The sequence below is a fragment of the Ovis canadensis genome, chromosome 9 (assembly GCF_042477335.2).
Source record: "Ovis canadensis isolate MfBH-ARS-UI-01 breed Bighorn chromosome 9, ARS-UI_OviCan_v2, whole genome shotgun sequence".
In the NCBI taxonomy this organism is placed as follows: domain Eukaryota; kingdom Metazoa; phylum Chordata; class Mammalia; order Artiodactyla; family Bovidae; genus Ovis; species Ovis canadensis.
The window spans coordinates 33,511,029-33,538,201 of record NC_091253.1 but is presented as its reverse complement, the minus strand read 5'-3'; the positions used below and the strand labels follow the sequence as shown (position 1 = coordinate 33,538,201).

At 45.3% G+C, this 27,173-nt stretch overlaps 2 protein-coding genes across 4 annotated transcripts in view; both read right to left on the bottom strand.

The window, feature by feature from the left end:
- ASAP1 (ArfGAP with SH3 domain, ankyrin repeat and PH domain 1) overlaps nt 1–27,173 on the bottom strand; it is a 334,855-nt gene that overhangs the window by 271,950 nt on the left and 35,732 nt on the right. The window lies entirely within an intron of this gene.
- On the bottom strand, nt 19,689–20,560 carry LOC138446176 (SIN3-HDAC complex-associated factor-like). The gene is given in 2 exon segments (XM_069600957.1): nt 19,689–20,264; nt 20,266–20,560. Coding segments are annotated over 2 exon segments (666 nt in total). The 5' UTR covers nt 20,476–20,560; the 3' UTR covers nt 19,689–19,808.

The following is a 27,173-nucleotide window of genomic DNA, read 5'->3' as shown; positions in this document are numbered from 1 at the left end:
AATCGTCACCTGAAAAAAGAGAAACACTTAGAAAACCTTCAGGTCTCTTTTCTTTTTTTCTGATGCATTTGTCTTAGTTCAGTTTGGTGGCTTACACTTACTCATGCCCACTTCTGTGCTATCTCAAGGCTGACAACATGTCTTTTTTTTTTTATGACCCTTTCTCACGGCACCGTTTTCCAAATATTTCTATTTCTCCAACAAGACTGTGAGGTCCTTGAGACTCGAGGGTTTTCCATTTGCTGTTACAGTCTCAGAGACCCAGGTGCTCAAGAGATGCTTCTTGAACAGATGGAAGGAGGAATGAATGGATGAATATTTAAGATGGGGGAGGGGTGTGAGAGGAATTGGGAGAGCAGCAACTGGAATGAGGAATCCTGGTTCTTAAGAGTTTCTCCATGTATATTATCATATGTGAAATAGACCGCCAGTCCAGGTTCGATGCATGAGACAGGGCACTCAGGGCCGGTGCACTGGAATGACCCTGAGGGATGGGATGGGGAGGGAGGTGGGAGGGGGGTTCAAGATGGGGAACACATGTACACCCATGGCTGATTCATGTCAGTGTATGGCAAAAACCACTACAATATTGTAAAGTAATTAGCCTCCAATTAAAATAAATAAATAAAAAGAGTGGATACCAAAAAAAAGAGTTTCTGACATCATCATAAAGCTACCAGAGTTGGAAAGAATTTCAGGGATAATATGCTTACCAACCCTTTCATTTTTCAGATGAGGAAACAGATTCTTCACTGGTTAAATGAATTTGCTCAGTATCCCCTGGCAGAATTGTGGGGAATTCTGAGATCCCAAGTATCCTGGTTCCCAAGGGTTGCCTGACTCCTCCCCCTTCATTTCAAAGAAGGGCTTAAAAGACCTTGCCTTAATAAGGCTTCCCTGGTGGCTCAGAGGTTAAAGCGTCTGCCTCCAATGCGGGAGACCTGGGCGATCCCTGGGTCGGGAAGACCCCCTGGAGAAGGAAATGGCAACCCACTCCAGTATTCATGCCTGGAGAATTCCATGGACGGAAGAGCCTGATAGGCTACAGTCCATGGGGTCACAAAGAGTTGGACATGACTGAGCGACTTCACTTACACTTACTTTAAGAAAAAATATATGAAACTGCCATTTAAGAATGGATTATAATGGTCTTTGTGTCGCAGTGTCAAGGAATCCCTGCAGACATTTGCCTACCATTTAAAACTTCTAAAATTCTAACTACATAAAATTTGGCATAAGATTACTTAACTAACACTCCTAATTTTGAGCAAGGAGACTGTGAGTACAGTCGAAGACTGGAGTGATACCCACCCCCTTTTCATCACTGTCTTGCCTCTTTCTCTTCTTTCCTGCTCTCCAAAAACTAAGCTAGAAACTTGACAGCAATCAAGAACCTTCTAAGTCCGCCCCTCCCACCCCTGTGCCCTTCCTTGTATGTTAGTCGCTCAGTCGTGTCCGACTCTTTGCGACCCCATGGACTGTAGCCCACCAGGCTCCTCTGTCCGTGGGATTCTCCATGCAACAATACTGGAGTGAGTTACTAATTCCTTTCTTAAGCGACCCTTTTTAAAAGGTTAGAAGGCACAAGAGATAAGGAGATGTTTTGGTGACCAGAACATTGGGAGTCAGTGTTGTTTTAGTAAATGACCTTCCCCTTGCCCAACCCAGGGCAGCCCTATAGGATAATCCCAGGATAAGTGAGGTTTCTCCTCCCAAACCCACTTCACTCTCTGGGACTGACTCATTCCTTGTGGGACATTTTCAGAGATAAGACCATTGTCCCTGAGTCCCTGAGGACATTCCTCAATGGATGCAGAGGTATTTAGGTTGGAACCCATTGGTTCAATTCCATTTGCAGTTACTGAGCAGCACTAATAATCCTTCCAGAGGTTAAGAATGTGTAATCTGGATCCAGATTGCCTGGGTTCAAATCCCAGTCCTGCCACTTAATAGGGATGGTTAACCATAGGCCTACGTAATGTCAGCTACTTAATGTGGTTTCAAAGGAAGGTGTCCTTTATTTTTTATTTATTTTTTTTTTAAGGTGTCCTTTAAAAGGTGATCTCTCTCTCTCTTCTAAGGCTGTTGTGAGATATAAATGAGATAATCCATGCAAGATGTATTGGTATACAGTAAATGATATTTGTCTTTGAAACAGGTCCTATGCTAGACTCTTGAGCAGCCAAAAGGACACATAAGATATAGCCCCTGTGCTCACACGAAGGCAGAGATACAGGTCTGCAGCACAACTGCCAAAATGCTCAAAGAACTCAAACAGGAAATAAATGTGTCTTTCAGCTATGTGACCTATGCATGTGGAGTCCAAAAAAAGGTCCTTTCATGTATCTCTGATTTGCCCAAAGCCCAGTTAGACCCACTGTTACAAGTGGCTGTTCAAAGCTGCCTATCATCTGAAACACTACTCAAGAAGAAACATTTGATAAATGACAGCTGTTTGCAACTTTAGCACTGAGAGAGAACATGGCATTGCCTGGGAGTTCAGCCTCCCTTCCTCAGCCAAATCAGCTCACCTCCTTTCGTCTCATTTCCCAGGAACCCAGGGCAGATGCTCTCTGAGGTCCTAGGGCAATAACATCCTACAAGTTGATGAATTCTCTTCTTATATCAGTGTTATAACCAACCCCAAACACCAGCTCTGCCTCAAGATCTACTTGTAAGCCAAGAACAGTCTGGAGGTCATTACTTCTGTGTTGGGGGCCTCTGTTATGAGCACCCTACATTATATGAGTCTATCACAGTACTCAGTTGTTGCTTTTCAAAAATATGATTTCACCTGCAATGTATTTGAACCCACATAACAATGAGCTGTATTATCACAGAATTTTCCTGTAATTTTGTCAAATGTAGGGCATTGCTCTATTTGAAAAAAGAAAATTGCCCACCCACTGCAGAGTTTTGTTCCTAGCATATGCTATTTGGTTAAAGTCTTTCTCAAATGTGAACATTCCAAATCACACTAGGGGCTCTAATTTTAAAAAAAACAACAACAAACAACTCTACAATTGCTAGCTAAGCTTCTGACACAAACATCTAGCTTCTGTTTCCTGTCTTTTATTTTGTGTATTGTTTTTGAAAAATTAGTCTCTTTGCTCAGGTCTTAGAGACTTAGAGGTATTATACAAACTAATTTATAAAATTGCTATGTTTAAGTGGACAGCAGAGAATTCACTGTTGATTAGATGTGGAGATGATTATTTTCAATTATCTTTTGTTTTTCTTTTATGAGTAAACTGACTTTTTCCCTGTTCTTTGGATTTGGGAATTAACCTTCATTTAACCCTAAGAAATTTAAGCATCTTGAACTCTGCAGTTCTACACAGACCTTAAAGAACACTGACTATAATTTTTGTCTGCCCTACACATCCTCATAACTCCACACGATTTTCCAGACAGTGTTGCCATATTCCCAACCAAAGGGCTGGACCAAGCTGTCCAGAATATCCCAGCGTTCTGAGCACAGCATCGATGTGTGTTCTGATAGAGATTACACTCGAGCAAGGTCAGTCAGGGAGCATATGAAGGTCTGATATGGAAGCTAGAGTCAAGAACAATGTGCCTTTTCTCCAGGTCTCAACGGACTTAGGAAGCCTTTAGTTACTGGTGACTATCTTTGCCAGGGCTTCCCAGGTGGCGCTAGTTGTAAAGAATCCACCTGCCAATGCAGGAGACAAGAGACGCGGGTTAGATCCCTGGGTCGGGAAGATCCCCTGGAGGAGAGCATGGCAACCCCCTCCAGTATTCTTGCCTGGAGAATCCCATGGACAGAGGAGCCTGGTGGGCTACAGTTCATAGGGGAGCAAAGAGTTGGACGCGACTGAAGCAACTTGGCACACATGCATCTTTGCCACACATAAGAGAGCTTGCCTAAGAATGATGCTAACCAAAGACGGCAAGAGATGGAGGGAGGGAGGCGGGGGAGGGAGGAAGAACCTGGTGAGATCACTTGAATCAATGGACCCCAGAATTGCTCCCATGCCTGCTGCCAGTCCTGGACTTTCCAGGTATGTGAGCAGCTACAGTTTTTCCAGTGGTCATGTAGGACTGTGAGAGTTGGACTAGGAAGAAAGCTGAGCCCCGAATAATTGATGCTTTTGAACTGTGGTGTTGGAGAAGGCTCTTGAGAGACCCTTGGACTGCAAGGAGATCCAACCAGTCCATCCTAAAGGAAATCAGTCCGGAATATTCATTGGAAGGACTGATGCTGAAGCTGAAACTCCAATACTTTGGCTACTTGATGCGAAGAACTGACTCATTGGAAAAGACCCTGATGCTGGGAAAGATTGAAGGCGGGAGGAGAAGGGGATAACAGAGGATGAGATGGTTGGATGGCATCACCAATTCAATGGACATGAGTTTGAGTAAACTTCGGGAGTTGGTGATGGACAGGGAGGCCTGGTGTGCTGCAGTCCATGGGGTCACAAAGAGTTGGACATGACTGAGCGACTGAACTGAACTGAACTGAACTGATACTTCTTTTTTTCAGCCTAAGTTGTCTGAGATGGGTTTCTACCAATAAAACAAAAAGAGCTCTGGTTAGTCTTTTCCTGGTTTCTAGCACCACCTTCACAGTTAGTAGATGTGTTACCCTGGGGAAGCTCTTCACTGCCTCAGAGCCTCAGCTTCCTCATCTGTAAAAAGGGAATACTGATGTCCACTTCAAAAGATTATTTAAAAGAACAAATTAGGTAATACACATGAATCTGCCTGCAATGCAGGAGACTCAGGTTCGATCCCTGAGATGGGAAGATCCCTTGGAGAAAGGAAAGACTATCCACTTCAGTATTCTTGCCTGGAGAATTCCATGGACAGAGGAGCCTTGCAGGCTACCATCCATGGGATTGCAAACAGCTGGACACAACTAAGTGACTATCACTTACTGACTTACATAACAGAATGGGAGAAAATACTTGCAAATCATATATCTGATAAGAGTCAAGCATCCAAAATATATAAACTCTAAAAAAAAATTTTGGCTACACTGAGCCTTTATTGCGTTGCAAGGGCTTTCTTTATTTGCAGCACATGGGCTTAGTTGCCCTACGCCACGTGGCATCTTAGATCCCCTACCAGGGTCAAACCTGCATCCCCTGCACTGGAAGACAGATTCATAACCACTGAAACACCAGGGAAGTTCCCCCAGATATATAAGCTCTAAAAGTTCAACAATGAAAAGACAGATAACTAGTTTTTAAATGGGCAAAGGACTCAAATGAACATGTCTCTGAAAAATATATAAAAATGGATAATATGCACATGAAAAAGATGCTCAGTATCACTAGTCATTGGGGAAATGCAAATCAAAACCACGAGACACCCTTTCACAGCCACTAGGTGTGGCTATTAAAAAAAAAAAAAGCTGGAAGGTAACAAGAGTTGGAGAGGATGTGGAGAAATTGGAACCCTCATACACTGTCAGCCATTAAAAGGTGGCTCAGACCGTGAAGAATCTGCTTGCAAAGCGGGAGACCCCAGTTCAACATACATTGTTAGTGGGAATGTAAAATATCTTTGGGGAACAACCTGGCAGTTCCTCGAAAGGTTAAACAGAATGTGACCACCACCACCATATGACCTGCCAATCCCAATCTTCAGTATATATCAAAGAGGAATGAAAATGCACATTCATGCAAAGACTTACATCTGTCACAGCGGCATCAGTCATAATAGTCAAATAGTGGAAACAACCTAAATTTCCAGCAGATAACTGGGTAAACAAATTGTGGTACATTCATGCAGTGGGATATTACTCAGCCACAAAAAGGGAAAAAAGTACTGATACTCATGCTACCACATGGATTAAATGTGAAAATACATTATGCTAAGTGAAAGACACAAAGGATCACAATTATTGATTCATATTCACAATATATGATTCCGTTTACACAAAATGTTCAGAAAAGGCAAATCCATAGAAATAGAAAGCTTACTAATGGTTGCCAGGGTCTAGGGGAAGGGAAGAAGGAGTGACTCAGCGGATATAAGACTGGGGGAGTGATGAAAATGTTTTGGAGTTAGATCATGGTGAGGGTTATATAACTTTGTGAATACACTAAACCCACTGAATTGGACATTTTAAAAGGGTAAATTTTATGCTATGGCAATTTTTAAGATACTATTCTGATGCAGGAAGAAGGTACAACTTACTCATTTATAACAATAACAACTATAACCATTCAGTACCTACTATGTACAGGGCTTCCCAGGTGGCACAGGTGGTAAAGAATCCACTTGCCAATACAGGAGATACAAGAGATGCGAGTTCAACCCCTGGGTCAGGAAGATGCCCTGGAGTAGGAAATGGCAACCCACTCCAGAATCCTAGCCTGGAAAATTCCATGGACAGAGGAGCCTGGCAGCCTACAGTTCATGGGGTCAGAAAGAGCTGGACATGACTGAGCACACACACACACACACACACACACGTACAAGGAGATTTAGGCAATGGTTTTGTTTAAACCTTATGACAACTCTAAAAAGTAGCTATTACTCTCCACGTGTTTCATGGGTAGGAAAGTGAGGCTCAAAGAAGTGGTGCTGCAGCCAGTAAGTAGAGGAACTAAGGTTCAAACACAAGTCTGTCCGAATTCCAAGTTCAAGCTCTTTCCACTGCGTTCTTTATACAGACAGTACCTTGCTGGATGTGGCAGGGACTACTGGTTTGTCACCTCTATCCAGTCCACCTCTATCCTTTCTTCAGTAACAGAGCCCCATTTGATTCAGGGGAGAAATATATTCAGCCAAAAGACTCATCTTTCAGCCTCTGCTATAGCTGGTATGGTTGGCTGTGTGCCTAAGTCTAACCAGTAAGATGTAAGCTGAAGTATTATGTAGGCCTTTGAGGAAATGCTTTGAAAGGAGTTACTTCTACTAGAGGAGGACCCCTGCTACCCCTCTTCTTCCATACTGCTGCCTGGAATGCAGATGTGATGACTGACACTCCAGCAGCCATTCTGAATCATGAGATAATATGCTAGGGATGGTGAGACAAAATCAGGTTGGGTGCCTGATAATCATGGAAGCACCATCTGTCTTTGGACTATCTCCAGGCTTCTTTGGTCTTGGAGAAAGAGGTGAGGGGACCCTAATTGCTAATATTATTTGTATTTTTCTTCACATGCAGCTGAAATATAATCCGAGCTTATATATTGAACCTATGAACATACTTAACCAACTAAGAATGTATAAAAACAGCTAAGCTTAGAGGTGGTCAAATTTGAAACAATCTACCAGAGTCATTTTGTCCTGTATATTAGACTCTATATTCAGAGGCATAAAGATTCTATTGAATTATTCTGAAGACAGGCACCAAGGCCTATTTTGTGGTATTATAGAATCAGTGAAGAGACCAGTCTCAATTTACCAAGTACAGGCATTACATATTATAAGTACTTAAATTCATCTTAGGAATTGCTTTAGAAACACAGCCACATGGGAGCCAACAGGCTTCCACAGACTGGATTTCTGAAGAAGCAAATTTATTTACACAACCTTTGCACAATTTAGTTAAGAGAGAAGAGACAGAACAGATTCTAAACAGGAAATAAGATGATAAAGATCAAAGACTTCTTTGCTTTAAAATCAATGTTCTGCCCAGTCTTTCCACAGCATTCATTTAAAATTCTAAAATTATTTTCCCTTCCAGAAAGACAAATGGTAGTGGTCTTTCACAGTTGACAAAGAATAGCAGTTTTGTTGTTTATTTTATTTACAAAACACAGATGTGTTTCGTATCAGTCAATGTATTATTTATAACCCAACAGCAGGTTGGTACAGTATTTTTGGGTCAAGAATGGGTTTTCTTTGATTCTCCTTCCTTCTCATTAGGGTTCTTAAGAATTCAAACCACAATGACGCAAGTGCAGATAAAACATTTGGAGGAAGGAAAGATTTTTCCACACTGTTTTTTTCTGTAGCTTAATATATCTGATTTTTTTTACACCCTATCAGCTAGAGCTGGTAACCCACATACTCTTGATGAGGGTAAAAAGTTTTGATTTTATTTTGTTATTTTGTATCATAGGCTATGTGTCTGTATATGTGTGCAAGTAAGAAGAGACAGAATTCAGATTAAAATTTATTGCAACCCTTTCTCCAGATTGGGTGGGATTTTTTTTTTTACCCTTTTTCCTTTTCTATGAGTATACATGTAGGGATTCCCTGGAGGTCCAGTGGTTTAGGACTCTGAACTTCCACTGCCGGGTTTCAGGTTTGATCTCTGGTAGGGGAACTAAGATCCTTTAAGCTGAGTAGTACGGCCAAAAAATAAAATAAAATAAGAAAGTAGATGTATGCATGTGAACACACACACACCATCTCTTCTAGAACATAGGCATCAGGAAATAAAGTACACAGATTCTCCAGAGAGCCAAATTCATTTCCACAAAGTCCATGAACCAAAATTCATGCTTTTTAATCACAGGAATCCCCTACCCCCACTCCACAGCTCTCACTTCACCCTGTGTCTCTTACTTTACACTCAGTTCCTACAGGTTTGATAAGCTGGTTCCTAAGCCCTCAGCAAACTGAAGGGAGCAATTATGCTGGAAATAGTGAGAAGGGACTACAGAGAAGGGAAAAAAAAAAGAAAACTGTAGAAATTTGCCAGCATTCACCCCCACCAGAAAGAAATCCTAAATACATGTGCTTGCTAATGAAGGCACACCATTCCGCTCAACCGACGCCAACCTCAATAAGAGGTGATATTCAAAATGATGAACCTTTGCAATCAAGAGGTTTGAGACATGATGCTATAGTCTAGGCAGCATGCCAGGTGCAGGTCTTTTAGGAGCGTTTTCAATCAGACCAGAAAAATAACATAAAACAAAACGTATTTAGTGCTCAAAGGCTTTGCAGAAAATGCCAGTTCCTCAAGGGAAGTATTACAGCCAATGTGAACACAGGTTAGGAGTCAAAAGACATGAGATCAAATCCTGACGCTGTTGCATACAAGCTTGTAGGACACTGGGCAGAAGACTCAAACTTCCTCATCCCTACAATGGGGTTACAGACAGCAACATCTGAGGTTGCTGCAAATTTAAATAAGCTCCAAACTACTGGTTTCAGCTACAGGCCTTCTCTGGTGGGCACTCAGGGTCCACAGGTGGAAAAGATGGGGGCCAATGTCAGGGAGGCTTTCTGATTACTGACTAGAGTCTAGACTCAGGGCTCTCATCCCTCGGACTCTGTGGTCCTCAGGCTGTACTGCACCTTCCCTGGTTAACATTCTGTTGGCCCCTATAGGAAGGACCACACACAGGGAAGCCCTGGAGGATTAACTGGAAAGAACGGCCCCAGTAGGTTCTGACTACAGCTGGGGGTGGGAGCAGGGGGAACAGAGAAGGAAGGAAATAGACAGTGCAATCGAAAAAAAAAAGAAAGAAATGAGGTCTCTTCCCTCTGGTTTCACTGGAGAAGATTCTGAAAGGTGTAACTGGAAGAGCAGGCAAGTGGAGTGCTGCCAGCAAAAGGCGGAGAGAAAAGGAAGGTAACGCCCATTACTGCCTACCCGCCACCCTCAGAGCTATGCCCCTATTGTATCTCCTTTAGTTCTTCCACAACCTCGTGACGTATGATACCCATTTCACAGATAAGGAAACTGAGGCGCAGAGAAGTTGAATACTTGGCCCAGGTTCTAAAAGCAGGTCTGTGTGATTTCAAAGCCAGTGTTTTTGTTTGCTTTTTTTAACATAGGCTGCCTACAGCTTCACCCCTGCTGATATAAGCTGAGAAACAAATAAATAAATGGGGAAGACAGAAATTTTCACTTCATCCAACATCCTTGGAGAGGGTAGATAACCTGCCCCCTACCCCTGCCTCTCTGTAGTGTGAGATCAGTGTGGCATTTACTTGTTTATTAAATTTTTTAAAAAGGTCTTGTCTTCCACCTTCATATCCAAGTTCAAACGGGGCAAGAGACATGAAAAGTCTTCTGAGAAGCACTGAAAAGAATGAAGTCAGAACACCAGTCAAAACTACAACGAGGTATCACCTCACACCAGTCAGAATGGCCATCATTAAAAACTACACATAATAAATGCTGGAGAAGGTGTTGAGAAAAAGGAACCCTCCTACACCATTAGTTGGAAGATAAATTGGTGCAGCTACTATGGAAAACAGTATGGAGGGTCCTTAAAAACTAAAAGTAGAGCTACCATATGATCCTGCAATTCCACTCCTGGACATATATCTAGAAAAGATGAAAACTAATTCAAAAAGATAGGTGCACCCCAATTCATAGCAGCATAATTCACAATAGCCAAGACATGGAAGTAATCTAAGTGTCCACTGACAGAGAAATGGACAAAGAAGATGTGATGGATAGGTAGATAGATAGACAGATAAATAGATGGACAGCTATATATACAATGGAATATTAGTCAGCCATAAAAAAGAGTAAATGAAACACCACCACTTACAGCAACATAGATGCACTGAGAAATTATTGTACTAAGTGAAGTAAATCAGAGAAAAACAAATGTCATACGCTATCACTTATGTGTAGAATCTAAACTACAATACAAATGAACTTATTTATAAAACAGAATCATAGACATAGAAAACAAACTCTTGATTACCAAAGGGGAAAGCGGGTGGGGAAGGGATAGATTAGGAGTATGGGATTAACAGATACACACCACACCACAAAATAAACAACAAAGGTTTACTGTGTAGCACAGGGAACTATATTCAATATCTTATATTAATCCATAATGAAAAAGAATCTAATTCACATATATAACTAAATCACTGCTGTATACCTGAAACACAATATTGTAAATCAACCATACTTCAATTTAAAATAGACTTTTAAAAAAATCAAATGTTTCAGAATTGTTACCATCCTCTTCCTCACTGCAAACTTCAGAGATAACACAGATAGATACACAGACACACAGACACACTCACACTCAGAATCTTGAGTCCACACATGATCAACAAGCAGGCACTGTGCAAGGAGTCATGCTTTTTCTTTTTTTGAACTTTTTATTTTGTATTGGGATACAGTCGACTAACAATGTTGTGATAGTTTCAGGAGAATAGCAAAGGGACTCAGCCATACATGTATGCATTCTCCCCCAAACTCCCATCCAGGCTGCCACATAACACTGAGCAGAGTTCCAGTGCTATACAATGGCGGAAGGAACCTTTTTTTGCTAAAGATCATTCATCAGACACACACACACACACACATGTGAAGTGAAGGCAGCCTGCTGGCTTCAGCGTAAGGTGCCCCACATGTAAGGAGGAGCCAGGAAGCCCTTCTTGATGGATCAAGAAGCCTACGGTTAACCTGGGGGTGAGGGAGGCCCTCCAGGCCCACTCATTACCCTGCCCTGCCCTGCCCAGGACCCCTGGGGCCTGATATGCTCTGAATACACCTCGGGGTCCTTGGCCCTCTGGCTTCCAGCTGGGTTCAGCCGCTGGAACAGGAGAAGGCGTGGGGAAGCGGGTGTCCCTACCCTCCAGGCTCCTGCCCTCCTGCTGCCGTCGGAGCGGGGGCCGTGGGCACACGGCCTCTCCGGCTCCGCGGTCCAGAGACAGCCCTCGCTCCCCTCTTTAGACCTTCAGGGGAGCCTGGAGGCCCCACCAGCCTTTACGGTTTCTCTGCCCCTCACCCCCACTTCTCAAACGAGCATTCTATTAAACTCTGCTCGAATTATCCTATTCTGGGTTCACCATCTGCTTCCTGCTGGGAACCCCGACGGACCCAGGGAGGCAGAGTAAAGAGGGCTGCACTGGAACGCAGCAGCGCCAGGAAGACAGTACTGTCTTTGGGGAGGGGCAAGTGCTCTGGGGTCTGATGCGCATCCTGGTTCCCCCGCTGCCTATCTCTGTTAAACCTGTTTCATCCTCAGAATCCACCTCTGAAAAATGGGGTTAATACTAGTGCCTACCAACTACATAGGGCGGCAGTGAGGATCGAACGACACAGTACAAGTAGAGAAAGGAGCTCACCGTCTTGCTCTTCACCACTGCTGACAGATACAGCAGAGATTCTCAGAGTTAACTGTAGAGTCCCGTCAACACAGTAAGTGCCCAATATGTAACCACTAAAAGGCTGAAGTTCCAGGGTAAGTAGACATGGGAAACATCAAGAAGCAACAGGGCATCAACGGTAAGGAGGGAATCTGGAAGGACTGCCTGGAGGAGGTGATGCAGAGAAGTAAACAGTTAGCTAGTAGGATGGCAGGCAGACGGAACAGCAGATACAGGTGCGTGGAGGCCTGACACATCAGATGAGGGGCGGTGCGAACAGCTGAATGCAGCGACTGTGAAGGACACGTGTGGGCAGAGTAAGAGCGGTTTGGCGGGGGTCACCGAAGAGGACTCTGGATGTCATGCCAAGGAGTCGGTTTTTGTCCTCAAAGCAAGTCAGGGTTTCTAAGCTGGCAGGGGCCGATGGGTTAGAAGCTGAGAATGTTCAATCTGGCAACACCAATGGCCCTGACCTGGGCATGGCAGGAGCACACAGTAGGTGATCTGCGTGCTTGTTGAAGAACGGATGCACAGCAGCAGTTGTGTAAGGCAAAATCTGGAACCTCCCTCCTCCTTCCAATACATATGCAACACACTCCAGGCAACTTGCCAGTCACAGGTCTTCCCAGGGATCTCACTGGCTCCGCTGTGGCAGGATGAAAGATATATTTGATCTTTGCCCTTGGTTCCTGGCACAGAGCTCTGAAGGCCCTTGGGATATCCAGAGGGCTAAGAATGTCCTTTTAAAAATTCTTCATTTATTTATTTTTGCCTGTGCTGGGTCTTCATTGCTGCACGTGGGCTTTCTCCAGTTGCAGCAAGCGAGGGCCACTCTTCATTGCAGTGAGTGGGCATCTCATTGCGGTGGCTTCTCTTGTTGCAGAGCAGGGGGTTTTGGGTGCACGGGCTTCAGTAGTTGTGGCGCACAGGCTTCATTGCTCCGCGGCACATGGAATCTTCCCGGACCAGGGATTGAACCTGTGTTCCCTGCATTGGCAGGTGGATTCTTATCCACTGTGCCAGTAGGGAAGTCCCTAAGTGTGTCTTTGTATACTAATGAGACGACTCACAGGTGGGGCAAAACGGCTTCACGACAATCACCAGAAAGACCTCCGCGGAAGGGACAGGGGCTGGGGACAGGGTTCAGTCACCAACGGCCAATGATTACTAAATCAGTCATGCCTGTGCAATGAAACAATTTCCAGACTGGGGGCTTCCAGGTAGGTGGGCACATCAGTGTGCTGGCTTCCTTGCCCTCCCCCACCCCTCGCCCTCTGCATCTCTTCCATTCGACGCTTTCTGAGTTACAGCCTGTATAATAAGCTGGTAACAGTGAGTAAAGTGCTTTCCTGAGTTCAGTGAGTCATTTCATGGAATTACAGAACTTGAGGAGGGCTCATGGAAACCTCGGGATGTATGGCGGCTCAATCAAGAATCCACCGGCCAGTGCAGGGGACACGGGCTCCATCCCTGGTCAGAGAAGAGCACACACGTGGAGCGACTAGGTCCACGTGCTGTGACTACCGAAGGCCACATGCCTACAGCCTGTGCTCCAGGATGGAGAAGCCACGGCAGTGAGAAGCCTGAGCCCCGCAGCGAAGGGTAGAGAAAAGCCACTCGCCACAGCTAGAGAAAAGCTCTCACAGCAGTAAAGACCCAGCAGAGACAAAAATAGAAAAATAAGATAGATAAGTAGCCCCTGGGACTTGTGACTGGCATCTGAAGTGGGGGCTGTCCTGTGGGGTCTCTGCTTAATTCCAGGTACATAGTGTCAGAATTGAATTGAATTGTTCGACACACCAGTGGATGATGGAGAACTGGAAAGCTGCCTTCAGTCAGAAGTTGTGCTAGGAAAAAAGACACCGCACCCATGGACTCTGCTTCGTGGCATGCGCTGGACACTTCCCGCTGCCCTTTCGGCTGGGAGCCACACCCGGATCCCACAGCCAGACTGACCACAGAAGGTCAGCCCTCATCTGGGCAGCAGTTGACTCACCTGCTGACTCAACTGTCCCTCTGGGTGTGGCTGCTGGAGGTGCTCAGGACCAGCCAGATAGCACGCCCCATGCCTGGCCCTATGTCCTTGCTCTTAGCCCTCTGGCTCAGAAGTCCAGGGGCTGGAGGGACTTCCCTGGAGGTCCAGTGGCTAAGACTCCGAGCAGGGTGCCCGGGTTCGATCCCTGGTAGATCCCACGCAACTAAGAGTTCACATGTTGCAACTAAAGATTTCACATGCTGCAAGTAAGACCCGATGCAGCCAAATAAATTAAAAAAAAAAAAAAAAAGGAAGTCCAAGGGCTGGAGAAGACTGGCCAGGAAGCCTGTACCCCTGCCACCTGCATCCCGCCCCCACTGCTGCACCCAGTGGGGTGCCAGACAGATGGTCCCCTTCTTCCTTCCACTGAGCTCCTGTGTGCTGGGCACCCCACATCTCAGGCTGGGTTTCCTCAGAAGCAGAGCCTGAAACAAGGATTTAAGGCAACGATCCCAGGGAACTAGGACACAAATGGAAAGGAAGCCAACAGGGGTGCATGGAAGAGCAGCCTCCAGCCGAGGGCAATGGGGCTCCAGCTCCAGTAGGGACGCCAGGGAGAGGCTGGAACACAACTCAGATGGTGCGCCCGTGGCCAGGGGGCTGAGGCAATTATTCCCAAACTCTTTTCCTTACTTGGCAGGGGGCTGCTCCCGTGGGAGACCCGGGTTCAATCCCTGGTTTGGGAAGATCCCCTGGAGAAGGTCATGGCCACCCACTCCAGTATTCTTGCCTGGAGAATCCCATGGACAGAGGAGCCTGGCGGGTGACGTCCATGGGGTCGCAAAGAGTCAGACATGACTGAGCGACTAACACTTTGATTGCTCCCGTGGAGTTAACTCCCAGCTTTGCTGGCCTGACCCATACGCAGCCTGGGCCGGCAGAGAAACCTCGGGTCCTGAAGCACCCTGGGAACCCGTATGTGCCAAGGGGAACCCGTATGTTCCAAGAGGACAGGTGCACTAATACCACTCCAGTACACTCTGCCCAGGGAGAAGACCACCAGCCAGAGGAGGTCAGTCCTCAAGTGAGGACTCACGCAAGGCCAGAGGTAGTCATAACCCAGGCAGGTAAAAGCAAAGGCTAAAGTCGCTTCTAGAGCAGTGCTGACCAGCAGAGACATAATGGAACATAACAGGACTGCATGCAGTTTTAAATTTTAGGGGACTTTGCTGGCAGTCCAGTAGTTAGGACTCTGTGCTTCTACTGCAGGGGGCCCAAGTTTGATCCCTGGTCAGGGAAATAAGATCCTGAAAGTCAAATGTCACAACCAAAAAGAAAAAGTTTAAAAGTTTAGATTACTGAATTTAAAAAGTAAATTCATTTTAATAATGTTACTTAGTCTAATATATCAAAAATATTATCACTGCAACATGTAAACAATAGAAATTATTAATGATGTAGTTGGTACCCTTTTTTTTTTCCTACAAAGTCTTTGAAAACTGGTATATTTCATACTTTGAGACATCTCAATTCAGACCAGCCACATTTCCAGTGCTTAGTAGCCCACATGTGACTAGTGGCCACCATACTGGATGTCACAGTGTTTGAAGCAAAAATGAAAAGCACCAACTCCAGGCTGGACTACAAATTGCAACAATGGCTTGCCAAGGCATTGCGACTAAAATCTGAGCCCCTTATGGGCTTCCCAAGTGAGGCTAGTGGTAAAGAACCCGCCTGCCAATGTATGAGACGTAAGAGATGTGGGTCTGATATCTGAGCCAGAAAGATCCGCTGGAGGAGGAAATGGCAACTCACTTCAGTATTCTGGCCTGGAGACTCCCACGGACAGAGGGGCCTGGTGAGTTACATCCATAGGTTTGCAAAGAGTTGGACACTATTGAGCAACTGAGCACACACGTGCACACACACAGACACAGCTGATGAATATGGCCTGGAGTCATCCCAGAAGCAAGTCGGGATGTAGCTGGCTGCTGGGAGTGTGCCTGAGGTTCATGTTAAAAGCCAAAGCAGAACAAAGACTCTAGAACACCTGCTAAGAAAGATGGTTTGAGCTTAAGCTACTGGCTGTCCCCACCTCCAGTGACCTGGTTAGTGGGGTGGCCCTTGCATTCTGGCCTCCCAGCATCCAGCGCTGTCCTTCGGTTTCCATGGTGATGACCCCTCTCCAGGTCTGCGGGTGGTCACGTGACATAGGCCTGTATGGTCCGAATATCCCAACACCTTGTCCACAGTGATTGGGACAAGGGACCCAGGTTGAACCAATGGACACCAAGCCAGGGATTTTGCTAGTATTTCTCGAAAGACAAGCTTTGGATCTCAGATAGACTGGTAGTTGTCAGACAGGTGCTTCTGGAAGCTGCAATGTGAGACCCTGGTCTGTGGCTCAGGAATCTAACAGTCAATTACGTTTCTGCTGATGAAGAGGCAGCAGCAACGGAGAGCAGGGCAAGTAGCCTGCAGCCAGGCTTGTTAATGACCTGTCTGCCGTCGCTCTGTAAACCTTTACTTTCGTGGCTCAGCCAGAAACAGTCGCTTGGCAAGCACATTTTTCACTTTGGAAGCTATGCTGCTGTTGCCGTGGTTATTGATTCTGAGGAAAACCTGTGTAGTTGTTTATGAGCATCAAACCCCAAATATTTGCAGAGAACCCCTTTCAGGAGCTTTTGGCACTACAATAACCCACACAAAATGTTCCACATCTCAGACTTCTTTTTTTCTTTAAACAGAGAGAATTGTTCTCTACTCAAATCTGTAAAATGCATTAGCTCATAGTTTCCATTTTAAACCCAAATCAAATCAACTTTAATATGGACTGGGTATCTGAGGCTGCTGTTTCCCCAAAGATTACATTTGTAAGTCCTAACATTTTGGAGGGCCCAGCAAGGAGAAACATGAAAACAGAGGCTGAAATCCATCAGAAAAGCCCAGGTCCCATCCAACGTTCAATCACCTGTATACACATTCAAGTACCGCCTCGCCTGTGAAAGGACTCCGCAAATAACAGGCCTAGAACTGGTATTTTATGTTCACGATCGGGTTGGTTTTTTTTTTTTTTCTTTTGGCCACACCATGCGGCACATGGGATCCTATTAATAGTTCCCCCAAGCAAGGATTGAACCTCTATGCCCTGCGCTGGGAGCACGGAGTCCCAACAACTGGACCACCAGGGAAGTCTCCCATGATCGGCTCGACTGGGACCAGTGGTTTGATTTCAACATATATATTCAGCACTTCCCTGGTGGTACACTAGATGAGAATCTGCTTGCCAACCCAAGGGGTCACGGATTCGATTCCTGGTCTGGGAAGATTCCACATGCCGAGGGGCAACTAAGCCTGTGAGCTACGACTACTGAGCCCGTATTCTAGAGCCTGTGCTCCGCAACAAGAGAAGCCACCGCAATGAGAAGCAGGTACACTGCGACGAAGAGCAGCCCCTGCTCACCACAACCAGAGAAAACGGATGTGCAGCAACAAACACCCAGAATGGCCAACAATCTTTTAAATAAATTAAACTTTAAAAATTTTTTTAATGTGTTTTTAAACAATCATATGTATTTATTGAGCATCTACTATGTACCAGGCTTTATGCCAGGCACTGGGGTAACATTTGTGGATAAGCAGCCATCAGCATCGTGCCTTGTGGTCCGGTGGGGACCTCAGACACGTACCAGTGAACAAATAGTTCCAGAGTGTCACAGTCCTGGGGAGAAAAGCTACAAGGTGTAACTAGAAGAGTAGGGTGGTGAGGAAAGGTCTGTCCAAGGAAATAGCATCCGGGCTGAGACTGCAGGATGAGAAGTCGTCACCCCGTGGAGGAGCAGAAGCTGAGGGCTTGGAGGTGCAGGGAGAGGGGTCCTGCAGGCAGACAAATAGCATGAGTCAGAGGCCTGAGGCTGGACAGCACTTGCTGAGTGTGAGAACAGAAAGAGGTCAGCAGCCGAAGCCTGCTGAGCGGATGGGGTGAGGGCGGACGAGACATGCAGGCTAGGCAGGGGCTGGATCATGCTGGTCATTACAGGCCATGGTAAGGAACCTGGATTCCATTCAAAATAACGGGCGGGGAAGGCACTGGGGCCACAGATGTATTTTTTTCACAATAATTCTATCTATTTATTCATTTTTGGCTGTGCTGGGTCTTCGTTGCTGCCAGGGCTTCTCTCCAGCTGCAGCGAGTGGGGCTGTCCTCTACGGGATTCTCTTGCTGAGGAGCACAGGCTCTAGGGCACACGGCCTGCAGCAGTTGTGGCTCACGGGCTTAGCTGCCCCTTGGTATCTGGGATCTTTGCGGATCAAGGATCAAACCCGTGACTCCTGCCTTGGCAGATGGATTCCTTACCACTGAGCCACCAGGGAGGCCCCACAGATGGGTTTTAAGCAGGGGCACAGCAAGTTCTCATCCAGGAGGTGTGTGGAGAATAAGCCACGTTGGACATCCCAGGTTCGAGGTGCCTGCTAGATCTTCAAATGGAGACTTGAGTTTGGCATCTGGGATACTCAAGTCTGGAAGACAGAGGACAGACTCAGCGGGAGGCATAATTTGGAAGCAGTCAGCATACAGATGGTCTTCATGAACGCTCTGAGGCTGGCTGGAGTAAGAAAGCACCATTGAGAGACTGGAGAGAATCAGTCATAAGTGTTGACAAAGGCATGGAGAACCAGAAACCCCTGTGCACTCTTTTTTTTTTTTTTCTTTTAGTAGAATTTTACTTTAATATAGAATGAAAAAAAAAAAATCCCAAAACCCTAACAGGTTAAAACAAGTCAAACAACCATTCTACACAGATAAAACCTTCACAAAGGTCAACTGAAGAAATCCAGAGCTAAAACTGAATTGTGCAGATTTTCAGTGAAGTCACCAGTCACGTAACACAAACAAATTATTTACACACTTGCAAGCCCTCTAAGAAACGTGCCCCAAGAAGCATTAACCTTTGTTTTTCTCGTGTGCCATCCTCAAGACTTGCATTGTTATTTTTCAGATAATCTAACATTTTTAATAGAGAATGTTCTCTACCAAGTGGTAATGCTTTGGTACTATTCATATAGGATTGCTGATCCCAAAGACTTGACATTTCCCCAAGAGGAACTTTAATTCTGCTTTAAGTTTTGATTCTGCTTTTTAAGTTTCATATAAATTAAAATCTGTATCAAATATCAATATGGAGGGAGGTGACACAGGATGCAACATATACAGTCAAGTTACCTCTGCATATTTAGAAATTACTCCTTCAAGATATTCGCACCAGAGAGCTGCCTGTCCTGCTTAATATTCAGTAGTACAGGTTTGAATCACCAGAACCTCGGCAAGACCTTAATATTTCAGTTATTAACAACTACCTCTAGGGGCAAGTCCATGTTTACTGAGTTATGACAAATTTATTATAATGAAGGAAAACAAGTGTAGCCAGCCATCTTAAAAAATGCCCCAACCACTGCTTCTCAAAATAGAAAGACTAAAACTACATACGTTTATCATACAACAAATCCCATCTCTGTCCCCTGAAAATTCCCCTAATTTCATTCATTAGAAGGGGATTTTTAAAAAAGACTTAAAGAGCACTTTACAGCAGCATTCAGCTTTCCTATGAAATACTCAGCATCTTAAATATTATGTACACTTCTTTTTTATCTCTTAGTAAGCTTCACTGGCTTCAGAGTTTGTGGAACTGGAGGAAAAATAACCCATTCAAAACTATTCTACAAATCCATCTTTTGGCAGAATAGCAGGTATCCAAATTAAAAACAGGAGGGTCATTTTGTTGCTTTGTTTTCCAAAATTTAAATCGTTTTTGCTCCCCTTCTACATAAAGCTTAGTCACCACTCCTGAGTGGAGATAGGCAGAGGCTCTGGCCCCTGCTCCTCCGGCTTCTCAGCAGCTGCTTTCTTATTGCTGCAGCAAGGCTTGAATAGATGTGTGTCGATGAGGACTTCCCCAAAACGGCCCTTATAGATAATGCCACAGCATATTTTCTGTCTTTTCCAGTATGTGAGATCTAAAAAGGAAAACACTGGCGTTCTGTTGGAGCCAGAAGCCATCTCTGTATCTGAGCCATCATCTGACTGGTTACTGTAACAGGGAGACTGAGCTGGAGAGGCACTTGAAGTTGTACTGTGAGCATCAGAATTGTGGCGTTTAAATTCCTTCTGCAGTTTACTGATCTGGTTACTTTTTATCCTGTTTCCAGATAGAGTTTTCACTTTCTTTGGTTTCAGTGTAGTCTTTAGACTGGGTCCTGCCCTTGCATCTACCACATGATTCCAGTTTTTTTTTTGATCCTGCTGGCAATTTCTTCCATCTTTTCACAAGCAGGACACAGGCATTACAGATATCTCCTGAACGAGTCTCATGTAACCCAAAACAGCTCTGGAAATCCTTTTCATAGCGTTTACTGTCAGTGAATCGAGAACTGGAGGATTTAGCTCTGCAAATACAGCAGCCCTCTATACTTCGGTACATCTTTGGCTTGTGAAAACCAAACATCTTTTCTTCTGGGCAATAGCCTTCCAAAAGCAGCCGTTCCACGCGCAATAACGTTCCCGAGGGGCGAAGTGCACGCCAAGTCAACCCCCCCTCCAAATCGCTCCCTCCTCCTCAACTGCCTTGTCTAGAAAGATTGTCTCCTGCAGTTCTGCAGTTGCTACCGCTGGCGGGGAAGGTGTAGATTCCGCTTTCTCTCTGCGCACGCGCGACTCCCCCCCCTGTGCACTCTTGATGGGAAAATAAAATGGGACAGTTGCTGTGGTATGGTGGGTCCTCAAAAAAAATTACACATAGAATCACCACAGGACCCAGCAAATCCACCTTTGGGTGGAATTTCTTCAACCAAAAGACACCAAGCATGGTCTCAAGGCATCTGAGCAGCCACGTCCACAGCAGCATTCTTCATAACAGTCAAGAGACGGAAGCAGCCTAGGCACCCAGCAATGGACGGCTGGATAAGCAAAATGGGGTATATACACATATTAAATACAATGGCATAGATGCAGCCTTTAAAAGGAAGGAAATTCTGACACATGGTACCAAATGGATGAAGCTTGAGGACATACACTAAGTGAAAGAAGCTAGTCACAAAACGACAAAAACTGTGGATTTACCTCAGTGAGACACATAGAGTCAAAGTCACGGAAACAGAAAGTAGAATGCTGGGTGCGTGGGGCTGGAGGAAGAACACAAACGGTGTGGCTGGGTGGGGACGGGGGGCAGGGAGCCGTTGTTTACCGGGTACGGTTTCTGGTTTGCAAGATGAACAGAGTTCTGGAGACGGATGGCGGTGACCGTTGCACAACAATAAGAATACTTAATACCACTGAATGATATACTTAATAATCATTAAGACACTAAGTTTTATGTTTATGTGTATTCCAGCACAATTAAAAACGTTTTTAAATACATAAACAAATACTGTTTTAAAAAGCATTCACAGGTACCAACCAGAGGAAATATATCAGCCTCACGGCTTTGGAAAAACTCTGGTTCTCTATCTATGTTGTTGCAAACTGGGTAGAAGGCATCCGGCGGCAGGAGGAGGGAGCCACAGAAACTCCATCTAGCTGATCATCAGAGCCTCCTGGAGGGGGACTTGCCTGGAAGTCCAGTGGTTAAGACTCCACGCTTCCAGAGCAGGGGGCATAGGTTCAATCCCTGATCGAGGAACTAAGATCCCATATTCCACAAGATGTGTGGTGCAGTCAAAAAAAAAAAAAAAGAAAAAAAAAAAGAACCTCCTTGAGGGTCTGATTCTATACATCTGGGGATGGAGTCAAGGGGATCTTTAATATTACAGAGTTCTGAACGGGACCCAGACTCAGGAGCCCCAAGCTAAAGCACTTGTTGTTGTTCAGTCACTAAGTCATGTCCAACTCTTTCCAACCCCATGGACTACAGCACGCCGGGCTCCCCTGTCCTTCACTATCTCCCAGAGTTTGCTCAAATTCACATTCATTGAGTTGGTGATGCCATCCAGCCATCTCGTCCTCTGTCACCCCATTCTCCTCCTGCCCTCAATCTTTCCCAGCATCAGGGTCTTTTCCAGTAAGTCAGCTCTTCACATTAGGCAGCCAAAGTATTGGAGCATCAGCTTCAGTCCTTTCAGTGAATATTCATGGTTGATTTCCTTTGCTGCTGCTGCTAAGTCGCTTCAGTCATGTCCGACTCTGTGCGATCCCATAGACGGCAGCCCATCAGGCTCCCCTGTCCCTGGGATTCTCCAGGCAAGAACACTGGAGTGGGTTGCCATTGCCTTCTCCAATGCATGAAGGTGAAAAGTGAAAGTGAAGTCGCTCAGTCATGTCCGACTCTTCGCAACCCCATGGGCTGCAGCCTAGCAGTCTCCTCCATCCATGGGAGTTTCCAGGCAAGAGTACTGGAGCGGGTTGCCATTGCCTTCTCTTTAGGATTCATTTTATATTATGCTGTTGTTCCCATCTTCTCATCTGGTTTGCAAACTTAAGTGGAGTGACTGTGCCTTACATCTACCGTGAGAATCTAAATCACTTGTGGAATTTTTTTTTTTCCAGACTATGGATGCCTGGGACCTACCACACGTCAATTAAATCAGCATCTCCAGACATCTTGTGATTTTCCAAAAGCTCTCAGAAGGGACTCTGATGCATTCTCCTATATTGACACCTCCTGCTCTGTGGCTAACAGTGCTTCAGGGAGAGGCTTAGTGTTTGCTGAGTGACTCATAGAATCAAGTCCTTTGCATAAAACATCAAAAGGGAAAATCTGTGGTGCTTCACTTGTTACTTATTCTAAATATTTTTCTGTGGCTATTTTCTACATAATTTAGATCACGTGATCAATAATAATAACAATCAGCACCTCATATATGCCAGGTGCCAATCGTTTGTTTCCCATGTATTATTATTCCATTTAATTCTCAATCTTATATCTAAAGAAGGTACTGTTATTATCTCCATTTTACAGATGAGGAAACTGAGGCACAGGGAAATTCAGCCACTTCCTCAAAAATAAAATTTTCTTTTATTTACATGGCATTTACATCATGAGCATTCTCATAACCTTTAAAAAGTGACCATTATCTTCTTCTTAATGGCTGTATCACTGGTTTTCATTGTTTAACCCTATTATTATTTTTTTAATCATTTTGCCCTAATTTGGTAACTCATTTCTCACAGTAAGGCAGGTCTTTGTCTTGGTTGCCACTGGTTACCATTTTAATGGCTTCCCTGATGGCTCAGTGGTAAAGAACCCAATTGCCAGTGCAGGAGATGTGGGTTCAGTCTCTGGGTTGGAAAGATCCCCTGGAGAAGGAAATGGCAACCCACTCCAGTAGTCTTGCCGGGGGAATCCCACGGACAGAGGAGCCTGGCGGCTACAGTCCATGGGGTCATGAAAGAGTCAGACATTTTAAACTATACTGCAGTGGATATTTTTGTGCTGAAGGTATTTGCTATATTTCACAAAACTTTCCTTAGGAAAGATTATGGAAAGAATGTTCTGACGGTAAATGGCATTAAACACTGAACAAAAGTCTTTATTAAAGCGATTGTGCTGAATGAGCTGGGTCAAGGCCATCTCCAGAGACGTGTTACATGCCTGGCCTAACTCCTACCAGCTCACACCAAACACATACTGCGGGCCAGGGGCTTGTGAACGCTTTACAGATCTGATCCACCTGGTCCTCACAAGACCCGGGAGGGAGGCACAGTGAGATGCCTGAGGTAGAGAAACGCCAAGAAATGAATCCAGGCTCACAGGACCAGCCAAAGCAAAGCCAGGACAGGAATCCACAGCTCCTACCACCAGGCTGGGCCTCACAGGCAACGCAGGTGCTCCATGACCACCCCGAGAAACTACAGCTAATGAGAGTGATAGGAATGAGCCCTGTCCATCAACTCGACCACACAGGAGACGTCTCACCTCCCAGGCCAAAATCCACACACAGTCACTCAGAGCAACACAGGGTTCCTGCCCTAAAGGCGTAGACCCTTCAGATGCAGAGAGAAAGTGGAAAAAAGAGGCCAATTAACCTTGACCCAGGACCCACTCAGAACCTTTGTAGCTGCTTTACAATTCAGGGGTCCCCAACCTCATGCTCTCAGGTGGAACTGATGTAATAACAGTAATAAAAGTGTACAAGAAATGTAATGTGCTTGAACCATCCCCCAAACCATCCCCCAAACCATACCCCACCCCCGCACCCGGGACATGGAAAAACTGTCACCCACAAAACCTGTCCCTAGTCCCAAAAATGTTGGTGACTGCTACATTGTTTTGTGTGTGTGTGTGTATGTGTGTGTTTTATGGGTTGATATTTGTTAATGTCCCATACCAGGGAACCAATGGAAGTGGGTTTATTTGGAAACAGGATCTTTGCAGATGTAACTAAGATGTATTAATAAATTAAAGATGAAGTCATACTGGAGCACAGCGGGCTCTTATTCCCATAAGACTGGTGTCCTTGTAAGAGAGAGGAAGAGAGACACAGAGGGAGACAACATGGAACAACCCAGCCAGAGACGGAAGCAACGCAGCTGCAAGACAACGAACACCAAAGACTGCCAGCCAAGCCCAGAAGCTGGAAAGAGGCAAGAAGAAGTCTCCCCCAGAGGCTTCAATACCCTTGGTTTTGGACTTTGGGACTCCGGAAGTGTGAGACAACACGTTTCCACTATTTTTGAGCCATCAAGTTTGTGGTACTTTTGTTATGGCAGCCCTAGGAGATGAATACAATATTTTTAAAAATTTATTCATTTATTTATGGCTGCACTGGGCCTTCCCTGCTGCACATGGGCCTTCCCTGCTGCACATGGGCCTTCCCTGCTGCACATGGGCTTTCTCTACTCATGGTGAGCAGGACCATTCTAGTTGCAGTTCTCGTCGAGGTGGCTCTTCTTATTGTGGAGCACAGGCTCTAGGGTGCGCAGGCTCAGTAGTTGTGGCTCACAGGCTTATCTGCCCTGTGGCATGTGGGATCTTCCCGGACCAGGGATCGAACCGGTGTCCCGTACACTGGCAGGCAGATTCTTATCCACTGGACCACCCAGGAAGTCCAATGAACACAATATTGCCTGGTCTGTTAACTCCATCAAGACAGAAACTAGGGACTTCTCTGGCAGTCCAGCAGTTAAGCTTTCACCTTCCAGGGCTTCCCTGGTGGCTCAGTGGTAAAGAATCCACCTGTCAGGGCATGGGACCTGAGCAACTAAGCCCAGGGGGACTACTGAATCCATGCTCTAGAGCTGGGGCACTGCAGCCACTGAAGCCTCATGTCCCAGAGCCTGCGCTCCATACCAAGAGAAGGCACGACAGTGGGAAGCCCGCACACCGCAACTAGAGTAGCCCCCACAACTAGAGAAAAACTCTCGCACAGCCCCAGGTAAAAATAAATACATACATTTACTTTTTAAAAATAAAGACGTCACCTTCCAGTGCAGAGGGTGTGGGTTCGATCCCTGGTCAGGGAGTTAAGATCCCACATGCCTCATGGCCAAAAAACCAAAAGCACGAAACAAGCAATACCATGGCAAAGTCAACAAAGACGTGTTAAAGTCTTTTTGATGGTCGACATCAAAAAAATCTTTTTTTTAAAAAAAGCTATACTTTGTTCATCTTGGAACCCCAAACACGGAAACAGTCCCCGGCTAGTAGAAGGTACTCAGAAAGTGTTTGTTGGGTGAGCCAGAGAAAAAATTAATAAAGTATAAACTCAGGAGGAGGAAGAACTAAGTCTTTTATCTCTACGAACACATCAGAGCAAATGAGGTGCTCAATAAATGTTTGAAGAATGAGTAAGTGTCTTTAAATAAATAAATGATAAGCCCAGGAAGGTTCTGCAATGAGTCCTACTCATCTATTTCCCCAGGACTCGGCAGCGAGTGTGGAACACAGCAGCTCCTTAATAAATTTTGGAGAGAAGGGAAAAAAAAAAAAATGAAGAGAAAGATGGGAGCGAAGGAAAGCAGACCAGGACCATACTTTCCCAACTCTGGGTCTAGGTAGGAATTTCCTTCCTGCACGCATCTAACTGAGGAATGGCCAAGGTCATGAAATAAGCAGCTGGATCTTAAACAGCTTCAATTATACAGAAAGGGCTTTCACAGTCCTTTGAATATAATTCACCTCCCCCTCCTTGAATATGTTTTTTTCTAAACACTTGAATATTGTTATTCTAAAACACATTGCTTTGTCTTTTGCATGAACTTGAACATTGTTTTTCTGAAACGCGCTTCCTTTTCTTTCACATCCAGAAATCATAAGGCTTCCCAACCCTTCCAACAATGTCAGAAATGCACCTCTGAGTTGAGAGGTCAGCGCTTCTGCGTTCAGCTCCGAGGACACATTTCCCGTCTCTGTGCTGGATTCAGCCTGACCCCTACCCTGCGGCCAAAAAGGGACATCAGCTGGGCTCAGGGAAATTCAATTCGGGCTGACAGCCCGCAGCCTGAGGAGGACAGGGCGTCTGCCTCGACCTCTGCAAAAGCAAAGGCGGGGAGGGAGGGAGAGACACAGAGGTTCCTCCTGGGCTTGGCTTGGAAGGGTCTAACGTTTAGGTCAGTTCATTTCTACACATGGAGAAAAATCCTGAAAATAAGGCCAAGTGATTCCCACTGCCGGCTCAGAATTCAGTGACACTGCCATTTGCTACTCCCGCCCTCCTGGTGCTATCTGGGGTGAAAAAAAGGAACGTCTTGTTCTTCATTCCTCTGGACTTGAACTTTCCCAGGGATGACAGCTGCTCAGTTGTGGAGCATGATTTTATTCATTCATTCCTTCATTTATTTTTTTAAAATTATTTCTGTATTTGGGTACACTGGGTCTCAGCTGAGCCAAGTGGGATGTAGTTTCCTGACCAGGGATGGAACCCAGACACCCTGTATTGGATGTGCACAATCTTAGTCACTGGATCACCAGGGAAGTTTCACTTCATTTATTTTTTATTCTGTATGAATATACATAATATATAAGAGGCCCCTAGACTCATGTCCCGGTACATATAGAGAAACTCTGCATGTGTGCATGCTAAGTCGCTTCAGGCATCTCTGAATGAATCATCTTTGTGACCCTGTGGGCTGTAGCCCACCAGGCTCCTCTGTCCATGGGATTCTCCAGGTAAGAATGCTGGAGTGGGTTGCCATGCCCTCCTCCAGGGGACTCTTCTGACCCAGGGATCGAATCTACAGCTCCGGTGCTGCAGGCAGATTTTTTTTACC